At 44.7% G+C, this 20,000-nt stretch overlaps 1 protein-coding gene and 1 long non-coding RNA gene across 4 annotated transcripts in view; one reads left to right on the forward strand and one right to left on the reverse strand.

Moving 5' to 3' along the window:
• Nucleotides 1-9,892, forward strand: part of LOC143269859 (uncharacterized) — a 23,037-nt gene extending 13,145 nt beyond the window's left edge. The window contains exons 2-3 of one of the 2 annotated variants that reach the window (XR_013046636.1): nucleotides 6,357-7,101; nucleotides 7,402-9,892. Coding sequence is in view for 1 of the 2 variants with exons in the window: in XM_076557061.1 (XP_076413176.1) it covers nucleotides 6,357-6,405 (49 nt within the window). In the remaining variant the exon portion in view is untranslated. Of the gene's footprint in view, nucleotides 1-6,356 lie in introns of both variants that reach the window. The other variant, XM_076557061.1, reaches the window with a different exon arrangement.
• A 1,227-nt stretch (nucleotides 9,893-11,119) lies between these two features.
• LOC121824767 (uncharacterized) overlaps nucleotides 11,120-20,000 on the reverse strand; it is a 16,995-nt gene continuing 8,114 nt past the window's right edge. Inside the window, exons 2-5 of one of the 2 annotated variants that reach the window (XR_013046637.1) lie at nucleotides 14,452-14,558; nucleotides 13,710-13,810; nucleotides 12,056-12,309; nucleotides 11,120-11,918 (exon numbers count right to left, since the gene is read on the reverse strand). This is a non-coding gene — a long non-coding RNA (uncharacterized LOC121824767). Of the gene's footprint in view, nucleotides 11,919-12,055; nucleotides 12,310-13,709; nucleotides 13,811-14,451; nucleotides 19,722-20,000 lie in introns of those variants that run through there. The other variant, XR_006066745.2, reaches the window with a different exon arrangement.

The following is a 20,000-nucleotide window of genomic DNA, read 5'->3' on the forward strand; positions in this document are numbered from 1 at the left end:
GGAAAGAGATGAGGACGAGGTGGGAGAGAATGAAATAATAAACCAATGGGGGGAGTTAGGAGACATGATGGGCAGCTTGAGGCCCTCCAACTAACTTTTTATGTGTCCAGAAGGAAAGAATGGACAGGGTGATGTAGAAGCATTGTAGAAAGAGACAATACTTGGGCTTTTAGCAAGATGCTTTAACACCAAAAACATGTAGCCAAGCACAGCTGACACCCAGATCTTAGTTTCTTATACTATCCTCATGTAAAAGCAACCAGGGCTCCTTCCAAAAATGGGGGTGGGGAAGAAAGACATGCAAGATGAGTCTGGAGTATCTTATAGGGCCAGAAAACAAGACTGTAGCTTCTAAAAAACACAACAATGGAAGTATGTCAAAAGGATACAGGAATCAACTGATGCTTCGAAGACCAAAGCTGGACCACTTGAGCAACAGCAAGACAGCATTGGATGGCAAGCCCAAGCAAAAAGCCACCTGTAAGTCTGTACTGGCAGCGATTGCACTGACGGATGGTTGCCTAAACCATCGACTACACAAACAAATATGAAAAATGGGCATGTCTCTTGTGTGGAAGAGTCCCACTCATCGTTACAGACATTGTGAGTGGGGACGGGGCATAAGCAAAGCTGCACACAGTGGTTTTCTTTTAAAGGGATAAAAGGAGTCGTTTCCTAGTAGCCTGGGCCATGGGAGACATAGTCTCTCAAAAAAAAAAAAAAAAAAAAAGAAGAAGAAGAAGAGTACACAGTATGTAACCAGCTGGGGTAAACAGAGTCAGTGCCATAAAACCATAGAACATCAAGATGAATGAGGGCTTTTAAAGGCAAAGTAAACCCACCCATTACGTAGAACTGTGACTTGAATTCATGTCCAATGCAATGAGAAAAGGCAGACGGCTGTGGAGGAGAATCCTGAAGCCCTGATAAAAATAAATGTTAGAAAGTGTGCATACAAATGAAAGGAGGAACTAGAACTGGAGAAGAAATGGGGCAAAATGAAGTTGTTTTCAACATACTATTCATTATTGACGTAACTAAAAGAGAAATCTAAAAGGTCACTGGACAGTATTAGTTGGACCCACTAGTATTTTTGGAGGTCTGGACTTCCTGTAAAATGGTACCGGGTTAGAGGTGTGGTGCTGCGGCCGGGGAGACAGCTCCGAGTGCTTGCTGCTCTTCCAGAGGACCCAGCTTCCATTCCCAACACCCATTTTAGCTCCAGGGGCTCCGACACTGTCTTCTGGTCTCCAAGGACATCTACACACAAATGACAGACACTCACACAGACACACACAGACATGTGAATAAAAATAAAAGCGGTACTGGTTCACAGATAGTCAAACAGGCCAGAGGAACAGAACAGGATCTTGGACCCACGTTTATATGACCATTTGAATTACGTCAAAGGTGCCTCTAAGATATTACAGGAAAATGATAGCTCTTATCAGTGTTGCTAGATAATTAGCCGGCTGTAAATCAAAACAAAACAAAAACACCCAACCTTTTCATCTTACCTGATACCATATACAGAAATCAATTCAAAATCAACAGACGTAAAAGTGAACATCAAAACAATAAAGACAATGTAAGCAATTTTTTGTGTATGTGTGTGTGATCTTGAGATGATCATAAATCTACATGGCCCATTAAAAACATTAAATGTGGAGGAAAACACCAATTATTTAGACTCCATAAAATGTAAAACTTACACAAATCAAAAGACATGTTAAGAAGATGAAAAGCCAGGCCATGGAGGAGGAGTTTGTCATATATGTATCTAAAAAACGGCTTGTGTCCAAAATATGACTGAGAAAACTGTCAGGTAGGCACAGTGGCACACACCTTGAATGGACTGGAATTAGCACAGGATACCCCAAGACCGAGTTCTCTGCACAAAGGAGATTTATTCACCCCAGAGGGACAAAAGGCAGGGATAAGGGACAAAGACAGGAGATAGAGGAAGAGGGACAAGGGGAAGGATACAAGGGAGGGAAGAAGGGATATTTGCCCTGAAGGGACAAAGAACTATCTCCGGATAGAGGGGAGACAGACATGGTTCATAGGCAAATGGCAGTTTATAAAGGAAAAAAGGGAAAACTCACGTGTTCGGATGAATTAGTTTGTTTTGATTGGGCATGTTAATTAGGATGGCAAAAGGGTGATTTTAATTGCTAGACTTCAATACTTTTTTTTAAAGATTTATTTATTTATTATGTATACAGAAGAGGTGCCAGATCTCATTACAGATGGTTGTGAGCCACCATGTGGTTGCTGGGAATTGAACTCAGGACCTCTGGGAGAGCAGTCGGTGCTCTTAACCTCTGAGCCATCTCTCCAGCCCAAAGATTTATTTATTACATATACAGTGTTCTGTCTGCATGTGTCTGTGCAGGCCAGAAGAGGGCTCCAGATCTCATTACAGATGGTTGTGAGCCACCATATGGGTGCTGGGAATTGAACTCAGGACCTCTGGAAGAACAGCCAGTGTTCTTAACCTCTGAGCCATTTCTCCAGCCCCCAAGACTTCAATACTTTGATAGCTGGATCTTGATAGCTGGACCTCTGCTTTAGGAGGAGGAAGTGGCCAAATAAGAGAATAGACCTTAGTGGCTAGTTTTAGGAATGTGTGTTGGTTTGAATGGAACATAAGCTCAGAGGGAGTGGCACTATTAGGAGGTGTGGCTTTGTTGGAATAAGAGTAGCCTTGTTGGAGGAAATGTGTCACTGTGGGGTGGGCTTTGAGGTCTCCTATGCTCAAGATACACCCAGGGGTCTCAGTCCACTTCCTCTTGTCTTTGGGTCAAGATGTAGAATGTTCAGCTTCTTCTCCAGCACCATGTCTACCTGCATACCGCCATGTCCCACTGTGATGATAATGGACTAAACCTCTGAACTGTAAGCCATCGAAAATCAAATGTTTTCCTTGGTAAGAGTTGCTGTGGTCATGGTGTCTCTTCGGAGCAGTAGAAACCCTAACAAAGACAGAATGCACTCTAACAGTTCAGCAAGGCAGACAGAATGGGGGAACAGCAAGGCCTGCCAGAGCCATGTTTGCCATGCTCAGGCCTACCAGAGCCCTTCACACCTGCCGTCTCAGTCCTCAGGCAGAGGCAGAAAGACGGCAAGTTCGAGGCCAGCCTGAGCTGCATGGTGAGGAGGGATAACCCTTCTATGGATCAATATTTAGCAGAAATAAACTGATTTCCTTTTTTTCTCTGTGTCCTGGTGTATGTATGTGTGTTGCTCTGATTGATTGATTGATTGATAAAGAAAATGCTGATTGGCCAGTAGCCAGGCAGGAAGTATAGTGTAGGCGGGATAAGGAGAGAGGAGAATGCTGGGAGGTGAAGGCTGAGTCAGGAGGCGCCAGCCACCACCAAAGGAACAACATGCCAGCAGACCAGTAAGCCACAGCCACAACATGACAACTTACAGATTAGTAGAAATGGGTTGATATAAGATGTAAGAGCTAGTCAATAGTTAGCCTGAGTTAATGGCCAAGCAATTGTAATTAGTATGAGCTTCTGAGTGATTATTTTCTAAGTGGGCTGTGGAACTGTGGGGGCCTGAGTGGGACTGGAGAAAACTCCAGCTGCATATGTGTGATGTGTGTACTTGTTGGTGTGGATATGTATACATAAATATGTGAAGGCCCAAGGTTGATGTTGATATCATTCCTTTATCACTCTCCAGTTAAAATTTTTGAAACAGTTTTTCTAGGTAAACCTGAGGCCTGTTGACACATCTAGACTGGCTGACCTATCGGCTTCCAGGATCCACCTGTACATACCCGCACCCCCCCACTCCCCAGTGCTGGAGTTATAGGCATGATGTGCTAGTCTGTCCAGGTTTTCATGTGGGTTCTGGGGACCCAAATTCAGGTCCCAAATCTTGTGTGGTAGGCGCCAAATAGGCTGAGGTCCTTCCCATCCCAATAGACTGACTTTCCTTTGGCAAAATGCTTTCAGATACTTCACAAAATAATGATGTTTATGGCCAACGCACATAAAAATATTTTAGTATCATTACTCATCAGAGAAATAGTAATTAAAATCATGGTGAGATGCCACTCTACATCTCCCAGAATAGCTGCAAGAACCATAGATACCCAGTGTTGGTAAAAAATCTGCAGCAACTGGCAGTCATTTACCCCAAGTTTGCAGTTGAATTTGCCCGACCACTTTTAGAAAACTATTCGCCCATTTCTTCCAAAGCTGAACTTTCGCCCACAATAAGACCAAGCAGTTAGTTCTTGGGTATTAAAGTAACAGATGCTGCCACACTTTGTGAAGGAACAAAACAAAACAAAACAGAACAGAACAAAAACAACTCCCATCAGCCCAAATCCATCCAAAGAGTAAATAAATTACAATGCGTGCAATAGTGGACACCATAGGGGGGGAAATGTTTTTGGAAAAATGTAGCTAAATGTTATAGGCATAGTGTGAAATACAAAGAGAAGAGACACATATAAGCATACCACAGTTCAGTTCCTATAAATCTCAAGAACAGCCTAAACTCATCTGTGGTATCCATACTATACTATGACCTTGCCACTTGGTACATTGCTCACTGTTCTCTGATTCCTAATTTTTGGAAAGCAGACAGTAATGGTACTGTTGTGTGATAGTTTCCTCCATCCTGCAGGGACGCTCCTTACACAGGAACATAAACAACTCAAATGAGCTTCAGGAAGTCCCTGAAACAGACCAGATTCATTATGCCCCTCACTGCCAGCATCAATAATAAAAGTAGAGAGCCTCTCAGCGACGAGCATAACAGAGCTACAAAGATGGGTAAGCTGAGCTGAAAAAAAGATGGAAGAGGCAGAACCATCTCAGCTGCCTGGAAGAGGTTTAGACCAACTGGGGGACCTGGAAAGGTCCCTCTCCAACCTGTTGAGCTGCCTGCAGAATGTGTAGTGTGCGCCAGATTCCAAGTTTGAAGAGCTGTTCCCCATGCTAGGGTGGGCTTTGTGATGCAGTTGTCTGTAATTCTTTACTGTGTATATTGTATATACTTATTGGATATAGTTTTTTCTTGTATTAGTTATAAGATTTTTTTAAATCTTAGACAAAAAGAGGAAATGTGGTGATATTGTATCCCCCAATATATTGTGCACCCTAATAAACTTATCTGGGGTCAGAGAACAAAACAGCCACTAGATATAGAGGCCAGAAAATGGTGGCACACACACCTTTAATCCTAGCATTCTGGAGGCAGAGATCCATCCGGATCTCCGCATTCAAAGCCGCACTGGAAACAACCAGGCATAGTGACACAAGCCTTTAATCCCAGGAAGTGATGACAAGAAGCAGAAAGGTATACAAGGCATGAAAACCAGAAACTAGAGCCTGGTTAAGCTTTTAGGCTTTTAGCAGCTGTTCAGCTGAGATCCATTTGGATGAGGACTCAGAGGCTTCCAGTTTGAGGAAACAGGATCAGCTGAGGAATTGGCAAGGTGAGGTTAGCTGTGGCTGGTTCTGTTTCCCTGATCTTTCAGCGTTCATCCCAATACCTGGCTCTGGGTTTGTTTTTATTAATAAGACCTTTTAAGATTCATGTTACAGCTGTCTCTGGATCACTTCTGTTCCTGTAAGTAACCCCTCATCCATTGGTTCACCAAATTGGACTTTGTTGATATCCATACTTTGATCTGTTGTGGGCTCCCTCTCTGGGGTGAGTAGACAAGTGTGTTGCATCTCCCCAGGAAAAGTCTTGTCATACAACACACTGGCACTGGAACAGGGACCCAACAGAACCAAAGATGACTTGAGAAGGAGTGAGTGCCTGGTACTGGATATGGGTACAAGACTACCAGGAGCAATTCTTCCTAAATAAAATCTTCTGTAACATAACAGCACTTCCCTCCATAACCATTAAAGACTTAACACCCCTACTTTTGTTAGGTTCCTGGAGACGTCCCACAAAAGACTACCATCCATGTATGCAATCAACAACAGTGTTTTTAATTCCAGCATGCTGGGGCCTGCCATCCAACACAAAGACGAAGACCCTTGGAGGAGCCCACAGGCTTCTTTTAAGCACAGCCAAAGGGAGGTCCTAGAACAGTTAGGTCATTTTAGATATGATTGGCTTAAGCAGGTGCCAATCATATCAGTACATTCTACTAGGCTAGGACTAGACAGGGGCTTATTAAGGCTACAGCTTTTTCACTTTTGGGCAGGCCCGGACAAATCCCAGGCTTTGTCCTTGAGCTGCTCTGGAGGCTGGCTGGCTAGTACACACTAACGATGGGGACTGGCTCATTGGCCCAGGCTTGGTGCATCCTATCTCACTTGCCCCTGTGGTCAGGGGCACCAGTAATTAATTGTCCTTTGTGGCTCTTTCAGAAACTGCTTGTTCAGTCTCAGGAAACTGAAATCGAGGCCTGATCTCTAAGAGAAGACTGGGCCACCTATTATGGCATCTGCTTGGTATTCTCAATTTATAGCTACTCCAACTGAAATAACTTCAGATTGCTCTTCATTGGACATTCAAATGCTTCCTATAAGCAAACAAATATTGCCACACCATCATATGTCACTAAACTTCCCATAGGAGAAAAGGAAATGGCACCAGGCAGACAGCAGTCCAGCCTGGCTCTGTTAGTCACCTAGTGCCAATGTGCATCCAGTTGTGCTCATCAAACTCTGGCAAATTTTCAATGGAAGCTGACTGGATGCCTCGGACATTCAAGGGCTTGATGGGCAAGTCTGACCACCCGCATTTGATCCACAGATGGTACAGAAGTTTCCTCTGAGACTGGAACATTCCATCCTTCAGGGAAATTCTTTAAGTCGGAAGGGAAACAACGCAAAGTAGCTTCAGGAAGTCCCTGAAACTGACCAGATTCACCAGGCTCCTCCCTCCCAAGAGTTAAACAATGAAGATTTCTGAGAGTCACTTTCTGGCAAGACAAACTACAAAGACTGAGACTAGACCAGATGCCTGAAAGAAGCAGAAACTGGGCTAGCTACCTGGAAAGGATACTCTTCGACCTGTTGAGTGGCCTGTAGGCTGTGTGCTCCAGGTTTCCATCTTTCTTGCTGGTGTGGGCTTTGGTGATACAGTTGTCTTGGAGTAAGTTCTGCTCCTGTAAGTAATCCTTCACCTATTCACCTATAAGTAACCCCTCACCCACACTCCTGTAAGTAACCCTTCACCCATATTCCTGTAAATAACTCCAATAAAAACTCATCGGCTTACCAAGGTGGACTTCAGTGGTATCTGTACTTTGTCTGTAGTTGGTTCCCTATCTGGGGTAAGTAGACGTGCATGTTGCATCTTCCCAGGGAAAGTTTTGTCATACAATAGGTGCCTTCTCAACAGGGATATATGTAATCAGGATTCAGCACAGTGATTGGTTCTAACAAGAAATGTTTTCTGTTATTACAGTTTGTGTTGGTTACTGTCACCCTGACAGGATCTGGAATCACCTGAGAGACAAACTTCTGGACATACCTGTGAAGGGTTATCATGATTTGATTACTTGGTATGTGAAGATGCATGTTGACTCTGAGAAGAACTATTCCCTTGGCAGGACATCCTGAACTAAAATGAAGAGAGCTGAGCACTAGACAGCATTGGTTGCTCTTTGTTTCTTGGGTAGATACAATGTGACCAGCTGCTGCAGGCTGCTATGACTTTCCTTTTCCAGCTGAGATGGACCTTTACCTGTGAATCAGAAAAAAACCTTTCTCCATTAAGTTGCTTTTGCTAGTTTTTTTTTTTTTTTCAACAGGAAAAGAACAAGACTCTATAACTGTCCTTCTTGTTACTGTGTTTAACCCTGTGGGGAGGGGGTGGGAAACTGACATCTAGTGAATGTTGCACTCTGATTAATTAATTAATACTGATTCCTCTCAGAACATTCACAAGAAAGGCATTGTTGTCAATACATGACTTATAATGGGAAGTTCATCAGAAAAGACAGTAAATTGGGAATACTCGTGTGTGAGCATGACATTTTGAGACATTCCAGCCTGACCAAGGAAATACAAGGTTTTTGATGTGAATAGTGGGCAGAGAGTAGAGGTCCAAGAGCTTGAAGATGGAGGCCAAAGATGAACTCAGGAAACACTTCAGGTTTTTTAGTTCATCTTAAAGGATCTGAGTTCATCTTGCAGATCAATAGCCTTTGATCTCTTTAATTAAGGACGCCTCACATTTAAATATTTGTAAGGCCTGTCACCAAAATAAATATATTGCTTATTTATAAAAGAGAGCCATGGTATAAAGTAGATTTAGGTTAGCATTTTTATTATTAATATCTACATGGATCCATGCATCAAACAGTCTTCATATTGCAATACAAGGTACTTGTTAAATGACAGGGGCATTATATTAAGGAGTTAACATTTAGCTCCTCTTTTCAAGTCATAAACAGTTATGGATGTTGACGCCAGTATATTCTTAAATGTTAATTTGAATACATTTCACTAATGAATGACATCCAGGTTTTTCCGATCTCAATGTATTTATATTAGATATTCATAGCAAAAACTATAATATTTATCATAAAGATCTCCTTTTGCCCTACAGACTATTTGAAGTCTTCAGTTGCCTTAAAACTAGCAAGGAAAAAAAATAAGCAGCAGAAAAAAATTTTAAAAAAATGTTTATTCAATACACCTGGCTGGGCATCTCAGGCAGCCCCGCCCCCACATCACCTCTTCAGCTCTCCAACAGTCCAATATAACTACTCTTGTCACCTCCACCAATAGGAACCCACGGCACAGGAATGGTAGGTGTCCATGGTTACGCAGCCTATAAGAAGGAATTTGGGATTCGAACCTGAGTTTGTAAGTAGTACTCTATTGCAACTCCTTAAACAATGGTGGTTGCGAATGGAGGGAATCTACAATTTTCATGGTACATACCCATTGAAAGCAGCTTTTAAAAGAGACATTTAACTACATATAAAATGTTCATAAAGACATCAAAGATCTAAACATGAGAAGTGATCCACTGAGTACTTACTCTCTTTGGGGGCTGATTCTGATTTTTGAGTAAATTATCTTGATCATCACCCTAGCTTGGAGATAAGCATTCTTTTCATCTATGCTTTAAAGATGAGAGAGGAAGAAAGTATGTCCAGAAGTTAATTTGTTAAACACGACAAAGACCGGACAAATGTACGTAGCCTGACTCAGCAGTAATGCTCATAAATACTACTTTATACAGCTTCCGCTTCCCCGTCTGCAAAATGGAGCATCTATTCATTTATTTATTCAAAAAGTATTTATTGAGCACTTAATATTATATGATCCAGGTATATTGTAGCAATGGGGATACAGCAGTGAACGAGGCAGATAAACTTCCCACATCATATTCTAGTGAGAAGCGAAGGCATCCAACCACCCCTCACACTAAAACTTAATGAGCACGCAGTCAAGAGACGTCCCACAGCGCCTTGGGAACCAGAAGTCTAATTAATTCCTGGCGTGGCAAATCCCTTCTAAATCCTATTATGTGTGTGTGTTAGTCTGCACAGAGCACAATTTAGATGATCCACGATCCGATCGTTCAACACATCCTCTTGTGAGAGGCAGTCTCTGGCTGCCTCCTATCTGGTGGTGTCATAACTTGCTGCCAGTGTTCTAGATTGGAACAGAATCTGCCAAAAAGTCGCTGTCACAGGCAGTGATTGCTTCGACTCCTGGTATTCTAAGTGTGAGCCAGACAGAAAGAGGTGCTAGAGCTCAGAGCTCCTGATGGGATGTTTGGGGGCAGGGCAGTCCAGCGAGAGCCACATGGGATAACTGGGTTGGTTTTCTCCACACCGCAAGCTGAATGGTGCTACTTTCTTTTTATTCTGTGTTCTATTTATTTATTTATCACCTACTTATGTACTTATTTATTATTTATTTATTTATTTTTGAATGCAGGCATCTATGTAACCATGGCTGACCTTAAACTTATAATCCTCCTGCCTCTCAGCCTCCTAGGTGTATGTTACTCTACCTGGCTGTTTCCCACAGTGGTTTTTCAAATCTCCACACTATGTGTACAATGATAGAAAGTTGTAGAAAAAAAATAAAAAAACCAGTTGAGATATTTTTGACTCCAGGCATCAAAATGTTGTATCTTTTTGCTTGCTTGTTCGTCAGCAGTGGGGAAATACTCCTAAACTCTTGACCATTTTTAAATGCACTTGAGTGCTGTTAGGTAATCCACAGTGTGGGAGGTATATTATCCCTGGTCACTTCCCGTATCTCACTGCTGACTTCCTGTCTGCTGTGAGCATCCATCTTCATCCACAGGCTCCCACTGTCTCCATGTTCTGCTCAAGCTCACGGGTGCAGGCTATCACATGCTAAACTCTCTGAAATCATGAACCAACCTGAAGTGTCCTGCCTCAAGCTGCTCTGCTCAAGTATTTTAACCACAATGACGCAAATGTGGACATTCAGTATCCAATATTCATGTCATGTGGATCTGAATTTCCTTCAGCTGTAAGACTGAACACTACTGTATCATGTGCATACTCATTCACCTGTTGATGGCCACACGATTGCCCCTACCTTTTGCCTACGGTGAATACTGTTGTTATGAGCATATATCTAAATATTTCTTTGATCCCTACTTTGAGTTATATTCCCAGACGCTGGACTTGCAAATGATACCTTAATTGTATGTTTAAGTCTTTTAGGAACTACTGTACTGTCTTCCGTGCCAAGAGTTATACAAATGTTCCAATTTATATCACACTAACACTTGCTATTTTTGATTTTCTGAAAATAGCCATCCTAATGGGTATGATCAGTGTGTCCTTTTGGTTTTGAATTTTATTTTATTTGCCTAGTGATTACTGATGCATCCTTTCCATGTTCTTATTGGGGGTCTCTAGGTCTTCTTAAAATTTAAATTAATAGCACAATGAATATGCTCATCCAGAACTTCATGTTCATCAGGCGAGTAATCTGATCTGTAAACTATTGGACAAATGCCAAAATTGTATAAAATTCTAATACTGACCAATTGTCCACTGAAAATTAGGCCTAAAAGTAAGTGTGTATTGAGTAAATAAGATTCAAATTATAATTCTCTTGAGGGCTTCACTAATGTGGCCAGTGCCAACACATATCCCATACAAAAGGACAGTCCACACACATTCCGGTTTAGCAACAGCAGTAATTAGTTTTTGAATTCCTGTGCACTGGATACAGGATGGGTGGCAGATTTTGTGAAATAAATCTGAAGGCCGTAGCCAACTGCACACTTAGCGTAAGGTGGCATCTTAGAGGCAAGCACAGCTCTTTTGGATAGAAGGCCAACTGCTAGATTGCAAGACCAAATAATCAATTCAGTCCAGGAAGCACATATCACTATAGAGAACAGTAGCCCACAGGAGGTTGTCAACACCCTGGGTGGTGGGGGAAGGGAAGTGTCTCTCAGGATAAGGAAACTCTGTGCCTTGTCATGCAATGATGTGAGGGGAAAAGGGGGATATCTCACCTACAGGTGACAAATTTTAGGGAGCTCCGGGTAGCCATCCTCAAGCAACTTGAAAGATTGATGTGGGAAGGGGGGAGGAGATGGGCATGGAGCTGGAGCTAGTGCCAGTGGACGAACTTGTCAAGCAGAGAGATCTCCACTGGAGATGAGCTGACCGCTTTGCCGATCAGTGTAGGTCATTGTGCAATGGCATGAGCTGTCTCCGCGGTAAGGAAGTTCCCATTCCCGAGGAGGCTATAGAAAGGGGGTTATGAGACCTTACAAGGCTGTGGTAAAGGACAAGGCTGCTCCAGGGGTCTCCTAAGCACGACCAGCTCCCTGAAGGCAAAGGAACAATCTGCGGGTATCCAGTATCAAGTAGCGATCCCAGCACCTCAGACTTCTTCGCGACCGGTCTGCTCACTCTTGGGAAAGGGTGGCGGGGATCCAGAGATGGAGAAAGCTCTGGGGGAAAGCTGGAGAAGACGTTATAAACACAAAGAAAAACAAACGACACTAAAAATAAGCACCCGCCTCTGCCTCTCCCAGCCTTGCTGCCCCCACCCCACCCCCCTCTTTCCTGTCCCAAAAGCAAATGTCTAGTGATAGATACCCTAAGCTAAGGGGGAGATGAGTCAGTCTCCAGAGCTGGTTCCGATCTGTTGGTAAGGTCTGGGTAGGGTCCTGAACTGGGAGGGATTCAGATATTGTATCTGGGCTCAACAGGAAAGAACAGGAAATTGATGACCCCTTCTGCTCTGAGCTCATGGGAGGCGTAGGAGGATTTGTCAGAGTTGGTTAGTTGCACTGAGATGGTCCCAAACGTTAGTACTTTCAAATCCCCAGAGGGAGATGAAAGCTTATTGTCTGCAAGAAGAAGAAGAAGTCTGTGAGAAGAGGGTCATGCTTAAACCCCCTGCAAAAGGCTTATCAACAGCCGGAGTTTAAAGCCCTGTGGCATTTTCATGGTGGCCAAGTCTGAGACTAAGGAATCAGCTGTATCCCTCTCTCAGGGGGCTGCCTCCTTTCCCACTCTCTGCCTGGCAGGTTCTGAAAGCAACTTCTGCTGCGTCCAGTGTTTGACTTCAGGCCTAGAGACATGGAAAACTGGGATTTTGCCTCTAGAGGCAAACACCTGACTCCCATCTCTCCCCCAAGACGTCACTCGTCACTCGAGGATCTGAATGGAGAAAGGGCTTCCCAAAGTCTCCACACACTTTCCTCACATCTTTGATCCCTGACTGCTGGTCCCCGATCCAGTGAGCCCTGTGAGTGTCCCTGTCGCTGCTGCTGGATCAGATGCAGGCCCTCTGGTCCCTTTACCAGGTAACTGTGCCCACTCCCCTGAGGCTCCCGCCCACTTCTCAGAGGCCCCGATCCAAGTATTATGGTGATGTCAGCGGCTTCTGGCTCCCTGCCTGCAGCCCACGCTTTCCTCCACAACAAAAAAATGCTTCAATTCTTCTACCCCCAATGCTTTCAAGTTGCCCGTCCCCAGTCTGCCACAAAGGGCCCTGTTCTCCTTCCCCTGGTCTCCTCAGCACAGACTCAAGGCGGCCCCAGGGCAAAGACTGGGGTTGATGGGGTAGGTGGGTGGGGATAGAATTGTCCCTGGACTCTCACAGACTCTTCTCCGGGCACATTGAGAAAACCGAGGCTCAGAGAGAAGGAACTCACTCAAGGAGACGAAGCGTCAATGGCGGAGGTGTGGCTGGGACCTAGTTTTCTGTAGCTTGTCCAGTCTTCCCACCTATGAGCATCCACTTGGCTGCACAGTCTGGGACTGCTAAATTTGGTTATTACTTTACACTCTTTTTTAAAAAAGTCCCTCTCCTTCGCATTTTCCTCCTCTCCTCTCATTCTGGCTCCGCATCTCCCCCACCTTTGCCCACCCCACCCCTCTTCCTGGCTAAGGAACAGCGGTTTCCCCACATAACCTTGGTGTCCTCCTTAGGCTGAAAGAGGGGCAGTGAAAGGGGCCAGAGGGAGTCCCCTCTGGATTAACGGGGTCACATTCTTCCAATCTCAGACCCCCCACCCCACCTCCCACCCCGTCAGGGTTATCTATTTACCACCGTTTAAAGAGGTGCTGCTTTAATTTCCTTGTGGTTTTCCCCCTGGTGGGATTCGAAGCAATCATCTTACATAAAGGCGAGGTGCTTTTCTACTAACTAGAGTGCCCCCCACCCCCACTGAACTCTTTTTCTGGGAGTGTCGCCAAGGGGGACGGAGGGAGGGTGGAAGTCACCTGGGAAGGGAGCACTCACTCTTTGAATGCCGATGTTATCGCAGGAGGCAGGTCACTGTGTTCTGCCTCAAACGCTCACCAAGAGACAGGAGGAGGAGTTCAGGTTTTGCAACCAGATACCTGTATAATGTGTAATAAATAAGGCACACAGGTGAGATGGCCTTTTATTATTTTTCTAATCACAGGTTTCACTTGTGAAATGGGGGGAAGATCGTCAGGCATGTCTCTCTGCGGGGGTCCTCAGCATGTCCTTGGTGGGCTCACAGTTTAGATGAGGGTGGGCTATAGGGAGTTGACGAATGGTCATCAAATCCACAGTGTTAGCCTCACGGAAGGAATGCTACCTAAGGAGTGAAGAATTGGGGATGCCTCTCTCAACACAGCCTCAAATGTCCTGTGGGAACCAAAGAGAACTGCTTGCTCACCAATTCCAGATGCTCTCACATCTGGAATGAAGGACTTGAACCCAAACCCAAAGAATGGGTTTCAGATAATAATATCCCATGCCTTTCCAGGGTTCACTAGGGTGTGTTTCAAGACATTTTCATACAGAAAAATAACATCTGTGGCAGAAACTTCTAGAAAGATCTGCCTGTCACTTTTATTTGTTTAACACAGTGAAGTTCCCAGTAAGCTTTAGTTTACAAAACAAGGTCAGCAACATTAAGATAAGATAATCCTGTTCCTTACACAAAGGTCTCAGATCTGGTGAGTAAGGCCTAAATTGGTTCTTGCAGGCATGCCAACCCTATAGCACTTACCCTGTCTGGACTGAACACATTCACCAAAACAGATGGATCCACGGCTGGAGAGATAGGTCAACAGTTAAGGGCACCTGTCACCACGCCTGATGGCCTGAATTCAACACCTGAAACCAATATGATGGGAAGAAAGAACCAACTCCTGCAAGGTGTCCTTCAGCATCTATTCATAATCACACGCACACACACACACATACACACACGAACACTCATGCATGCACACATGCATAAATAAATGGGAAAAAAGATGAATTCATTAGACAAATGATCTATCTCACATGGAAATACTAAAAGAGATGCTACTGATTACCCAACAAGTGCTTCCCAGGTACCTCTGCTCCAGTTCTCATAATCTCATGATTTATATCGGCCTGAATTCATCAGGCTTATTGGTCAGATAGTCTTACACTAGGGATGGCTCAAACAACGCTCCTGCTCCTTTGTCCAATTCTGTGCTCCAGCAGACATCACTAATCAACTGTCGATTTCCCACAAAAACTAAACATGACCTTTCTCTCAACACGCTAGGCAGCCCTTGACAATCAATAAGCGAGCTCATGGAGTGAAACGTGTCTTTCATCCCTGCATCTAAACACTTGAATCACATAAGTAACTCCTTTTGTTTAGCTGTCTGACTCATCAAGCAACCTTCTGATTAGAACATAGTTTCCCATGGATGTTACAGAAACCAGATGGACTTTCCAGGAGACAGGAGTGCTTAGTCCTCATGATGCGGACATTCTTCACTGTACACAGGTCTCATAAATTCAGTGATTGCAAATCATTCTGCTCTTATAGAAGAGATTAAGTATCCCGACAACTAACCGTCTACGGACCAAATTCTGAGCCCTCGCAGATCCACCAAGACAATGTTCCTAAAGAGAGGGCTCTCAAGATCATCCACGTTCTCCAGATAAATTACTCATCTTCTCTGGGTAGTGTGACAACACACACCTCCGTTATTTCCAGTCTCTAAAAAGAGTTCTAAGTAGCTTCACACAGAGGTTCCATGACTAAAGAGATATTTGCTATTTATACCAAAAGTAAAATTGAGAGGGCAGCGGTGCGCTTGTCCAGTATTCCTGATAATATTGTCCAGCAAGCTAAATGGAAAAAACAAAACAAAACAGAAAAACCTAAGGTGGTAAGAAACAAAGTCACCCCCCTCAGGTGGTTGTCAGACTTCTCTCAGGCTCCAAATAGCCACCACCAGGGCACCTCACCATGGAATTTCCTCTCCATTTCCTGGTTTCTGTGGGCACCGTTCAGTTGTAGATAGAAAATGAGAAATAAACGTGATGAAGTAGGAACCATCGGTCCTTCAGCCACATTATTCCTGCTTGGCTTTGTTTACAGAGTAACGTGGAATCTTGCCTCACATTAAGGCCATGGCTGGCATGACCAGCCATACAAATGCATTCTTGCAAAGCCTTAGCTCACTCCTAAGAAGCTTCCATGAACACAGCACACAGTGATGTTCTCTCTCTGGGAAGTCTGACTCAGACCCATGTCCTGCCTAGAACAAATCTACGTTTGTTTGTTTTTCAATCAAAGTCAGCTCTAAAGCAAATAACCTTCCCTTGTGAAGGGGGCCTCAGTCTTCCCAATGGGTCACTGCTGTGGTAGCAGGATGGGGGCCACTCTAACTGTCCTGGGACGAATGCACATGTCCAAGTCCTCAGCTGTGGTTGCTCCAGATGCAGCTGGGTTTGGAACTTCTACTAGAAGTGACACGGAACTACATGAAATGTTCCCACAAGTGGGGCCCTGACCCCATATAATCGATGTCCTTCTTAGAAGAAGAAATTCTGTCACCCAGACTCCAGGAAGGCCTGCACACAGAGGAAAGACTATCTGAGAATGCACTGAGAAGGTGGCCATCTGTAAGCTAAGGAGAAAAGTCCGGGGGAAATCAATACAGCCAACACCTTGATCTCGGTTCTTCTGGCCTCTAGAACTATGAGGAAATCAGTTTCCATTGTTTAACCCGTGCCAGCCAGGCTGTTTTGGTGTGGCTGCTTTGCTTTCTTGGTAAAATGGATTTTACCAACCTCAGAGATGATTAGTTCCTGTGGGTCTCAGATGCTAGGCCTCCACTAGATGCTCTGAATTAACATTACCCATTGGGTTCAGAGAGTGGAGTCAGAACCTTATTTCTGTCTGGGAGGCTGGAGAGATGGCTCAATGTGGGTAAGAATTCTTGTTGCTCAAGCGTGAGGGACTGAGCTCAGAGGCCCAGCACTCACATAAAAGCATAGTGGAGTGGGTATAGGGATCTGTAACCCTTGCTCGGGGAGGCTGGAGACAGCTGGGTCCCCAGGGCTTTGCTTATCAACCTCTCTAGTCAAACTGGTGAGAGACCCTGTCTCAAAAATACGGTAGAAAATAACAGTAGAAGACATCCATGCCAGCATCTTTCCTCCATACACACATGCTCATATGTACACACACACACACACATATGCGTGTGAGCGCACACATACACACGCGCGCACACATGCACATATTGCACACATACTGACCAAAAACACCATGTGACACTGTCAGATCTTTATGCAAAACTCTGCATCAGCTCCAAATCCCTCAGAGTACAGGCTAACACGGCCCTGTGGTCTTCCTCCCAGCGACTTCCACTACACCCTCATGCTCACTCAATGCCAACTCCACTCACACCCTTCTTTAGTTCCCAAGCAAGACCCAAGGAGCTTTGGATTCGCCGTTCCCTTTCTCTAAAATGTTCTCCTCCCAGAAGCTACATGGCTAACTCCACAGCCTCCTTCACATCTTCGCTGAGGTACCACCATCCCAGCTTGGGCCCACCCTGAAGGCCCATGGCCATCTTCCTGCATTAGTCAGTTTTCTGTCCCTGTGAGAGAAGAGCCAAGAAAACGACTTAAAAGAAAGAAAGGCCTATTTTTAGTTCATCACTTCAGAGTGTTCCGTTTCAGGATGCTGGGTCCCTCACTCTTGGTCAGAGCGTCGTGGCAGAAGGCTGTGGCAGAGCTGATCGCCTCACCTCATGAAGTGGGGGAGGGGGATGTTCAGGAAGAGATACACCCCAGAGGCAGACACACACACACACACACACACACACATACACACACACACACACACACACACACACACACACACACACACACACACACACCCTGTGACCGTCTTCCTGTTGTTCAGGTAGGCCCTACCTCTTAGTAATCCATTCAGCCGTGAACTCACTTGTACACTAATCCCTTTCTGAACTCAGCAACCACATTGTTCAGTCTCAGCTGCACTGAAGGCTGGAGCAAGTCTTCAACCCACAAGCCTTTTGGGAGACACTTCCATATCAAAACCATACACTTCCAAACGCCTACCCCTGTGGGATACAGCGCCGCTTACCATCTTGTTTGTTTTTCTCTCTACAGGACTTACCATCCTTCAACATTTTAGATACTATGTTTTGTATGTATTATTGCCTCTCCCACCTCCAGCTAGTGTGCAAGCCCCAGAAAACCAAAAATATTTATTTTCTTCACTGATGTGCCCCCAAGGATGTACAACAATGCTTATCACAGAATATGTACTTAATAAATACTTGTTAGTGAATGGTGTCTTGTATGAACTATGGTTTTACATTTTCTATGATTAGGTTATGAACTATGTTTTTATATTTTCTATGATTATTAAGTTAATATGACCAAGGCCAAGTTTTCCGGGCAGCCATTAAAAGCCCAGTAACATTTCTCAGGGGTTTAATTTTGGATCCTGTGTTGAAATGTAGATGAGATGGTTAGCTTCTAGGTTAATCAGCTTGAAGATGGCCACACCGAGATTCAACCAGATCACTTTTTTTATAGCCCCTAGTGGACAAAGCATGCAAATGCATATTTGTTATCTGCTATACACCGTCATCGTCTCCCCCCACCCCCTCCTGCCCCAAATCATCCAAAACCACCAACCAGCTTAGTCACGGCAGGGGAAAGTTCAGCCATCTGTGCCGCCATTAAAAAAACCAAACAAACATATATGCATGAGTTCACTACATTCTGCAAAGAACACGTTGGAAGTGTGAGTCTTCAGGGTAGCCTTAGCCACCAAAAAGAAGAGCTTATAGAGAATGTTGAGATCTTGGGAGATAGCATGAGCCAATCATTTTAATACCCAAGGCAGGACATTGCTGACCATTAGCTAGTTGGGGACAGCCTTCCAGCTATGAAAAATATTCTATTTTTCCTAGCTCTTCCACTGACAAATTCTGATTTCTCTCAGAATTGTGGCTTCTGATTTTCTCAGGCCAGGTCATCATCCCCAAGCCAAGGCAGAGTCTCTAGACTGTTCTTTCCACCCCAGAGAAGACTCGGTTGAGGATGTAGCCATTCTGCTAGGCCTTTGCCTCTGAGGAAGTGTAGAGAACGTTCTCTAGGAATAATATAACTCGTCTCTAGCAAGTATCAATAACTCCTCTCCACCCCTCACCCAGAATCTCAGTATCTCTCAGTGAACAACTCTAGACACCCAAAGTGACTCTATGGAGGACCCAGGAGTGGGGGAGGGGGTCACCAGAGAACCGAGTCCCCTCATCAGCGCCCTGCCAGAGCTGTTTTTTTCTTGCCTGTGGTCAGAGATGCTCACACATTCTCTGTGTCATCTGTCACTCATCTTCACCGTACGCGTATGCAATCTGCAAGCTTGTGGTGAACAAAATAGGCCTCCTTCCTCTCTCCAGTCTCTTCCTCCTCCTGCAGGAGTCTATATTCTAGTCAGAGATGTGCAAAAACTGGGTCTCTGACTTCTGGGGGCTCCCCCTCCAGCAGCTAGGAATGACTCTACAATGGGTGACAGATGTCACCGAGAGAGAGATGCACAGTGTCTGAAAACCCTGGAGGAGGACAAGGATTCTACTCAAGGAAGGGGCCATGGGAAATGTTGCCCAGAGCGGCTCCATGTGAATTCTGTTGAAAGTGAAAGGCAAAGTCTGCCAAGGAGAAAAGAAGTTAAAGCCTCTTGGGGGCTGAGAAAGATGACGAGTCAGTGGATAAAGCAAAAGCAAAGTCCGGAGTCTGAGTCCCCAGAAGCCACAGCGAGCCAAGTGCCTTAGGAGTGCCTCTCTGTAATCCAGTTGTTCCTGTGGTAAAACCGGAAGTGGAAACAGGACAATGCCTGGGAACTCATGGGCCAGCTAGCCTAATGGGCACAGTAGAAAAATGACAGCATGACCCTGTCTCAAACAAGGTGGACTGCAAGGACCAGCATCCAAGGTTGTCATCTGGCTTCAACACACATGCTGTGGCACATGTTCTCTCTCTCTCTCTCTCTCTCTCTCTCTCTCTCTCTCTCTCTCTCTCTCTCTCTCTCACACACACACACACACACACACACACACACACACATACACACACAATCAAAGCCCCTTGATTAAACTGGCTTATGCAGAGGGAGACTGCTGTGAAGGAGTGTTCCACAGGGATGAGTTGATGCAGGATCCAAATAACTAGTTAATGAGGGGCACAGTCAGCCAAAAGGGTGAGTGGACTTTTGGGAAAACCCAAAAACCGAAGAGAGCATCGGAC

Source organism: Peromyscus maniculatus, chromosome 21 (assembly GCF_049852395.1).
Source record: "Peromyscus maniculatus bairdii isolate BWxNUB_F1_BW_parent chromosome 21, HU_Pman_BW_mat_3.1, whole genome shotgun sequence".
NCBI classification, from domain to species: domain Eukaryota; kingdom Metazoa; phylum Chordata; class Mammalia; order Rodentia; family Cricetidae; genus Peromyscus; species Peromyscus maniculatus.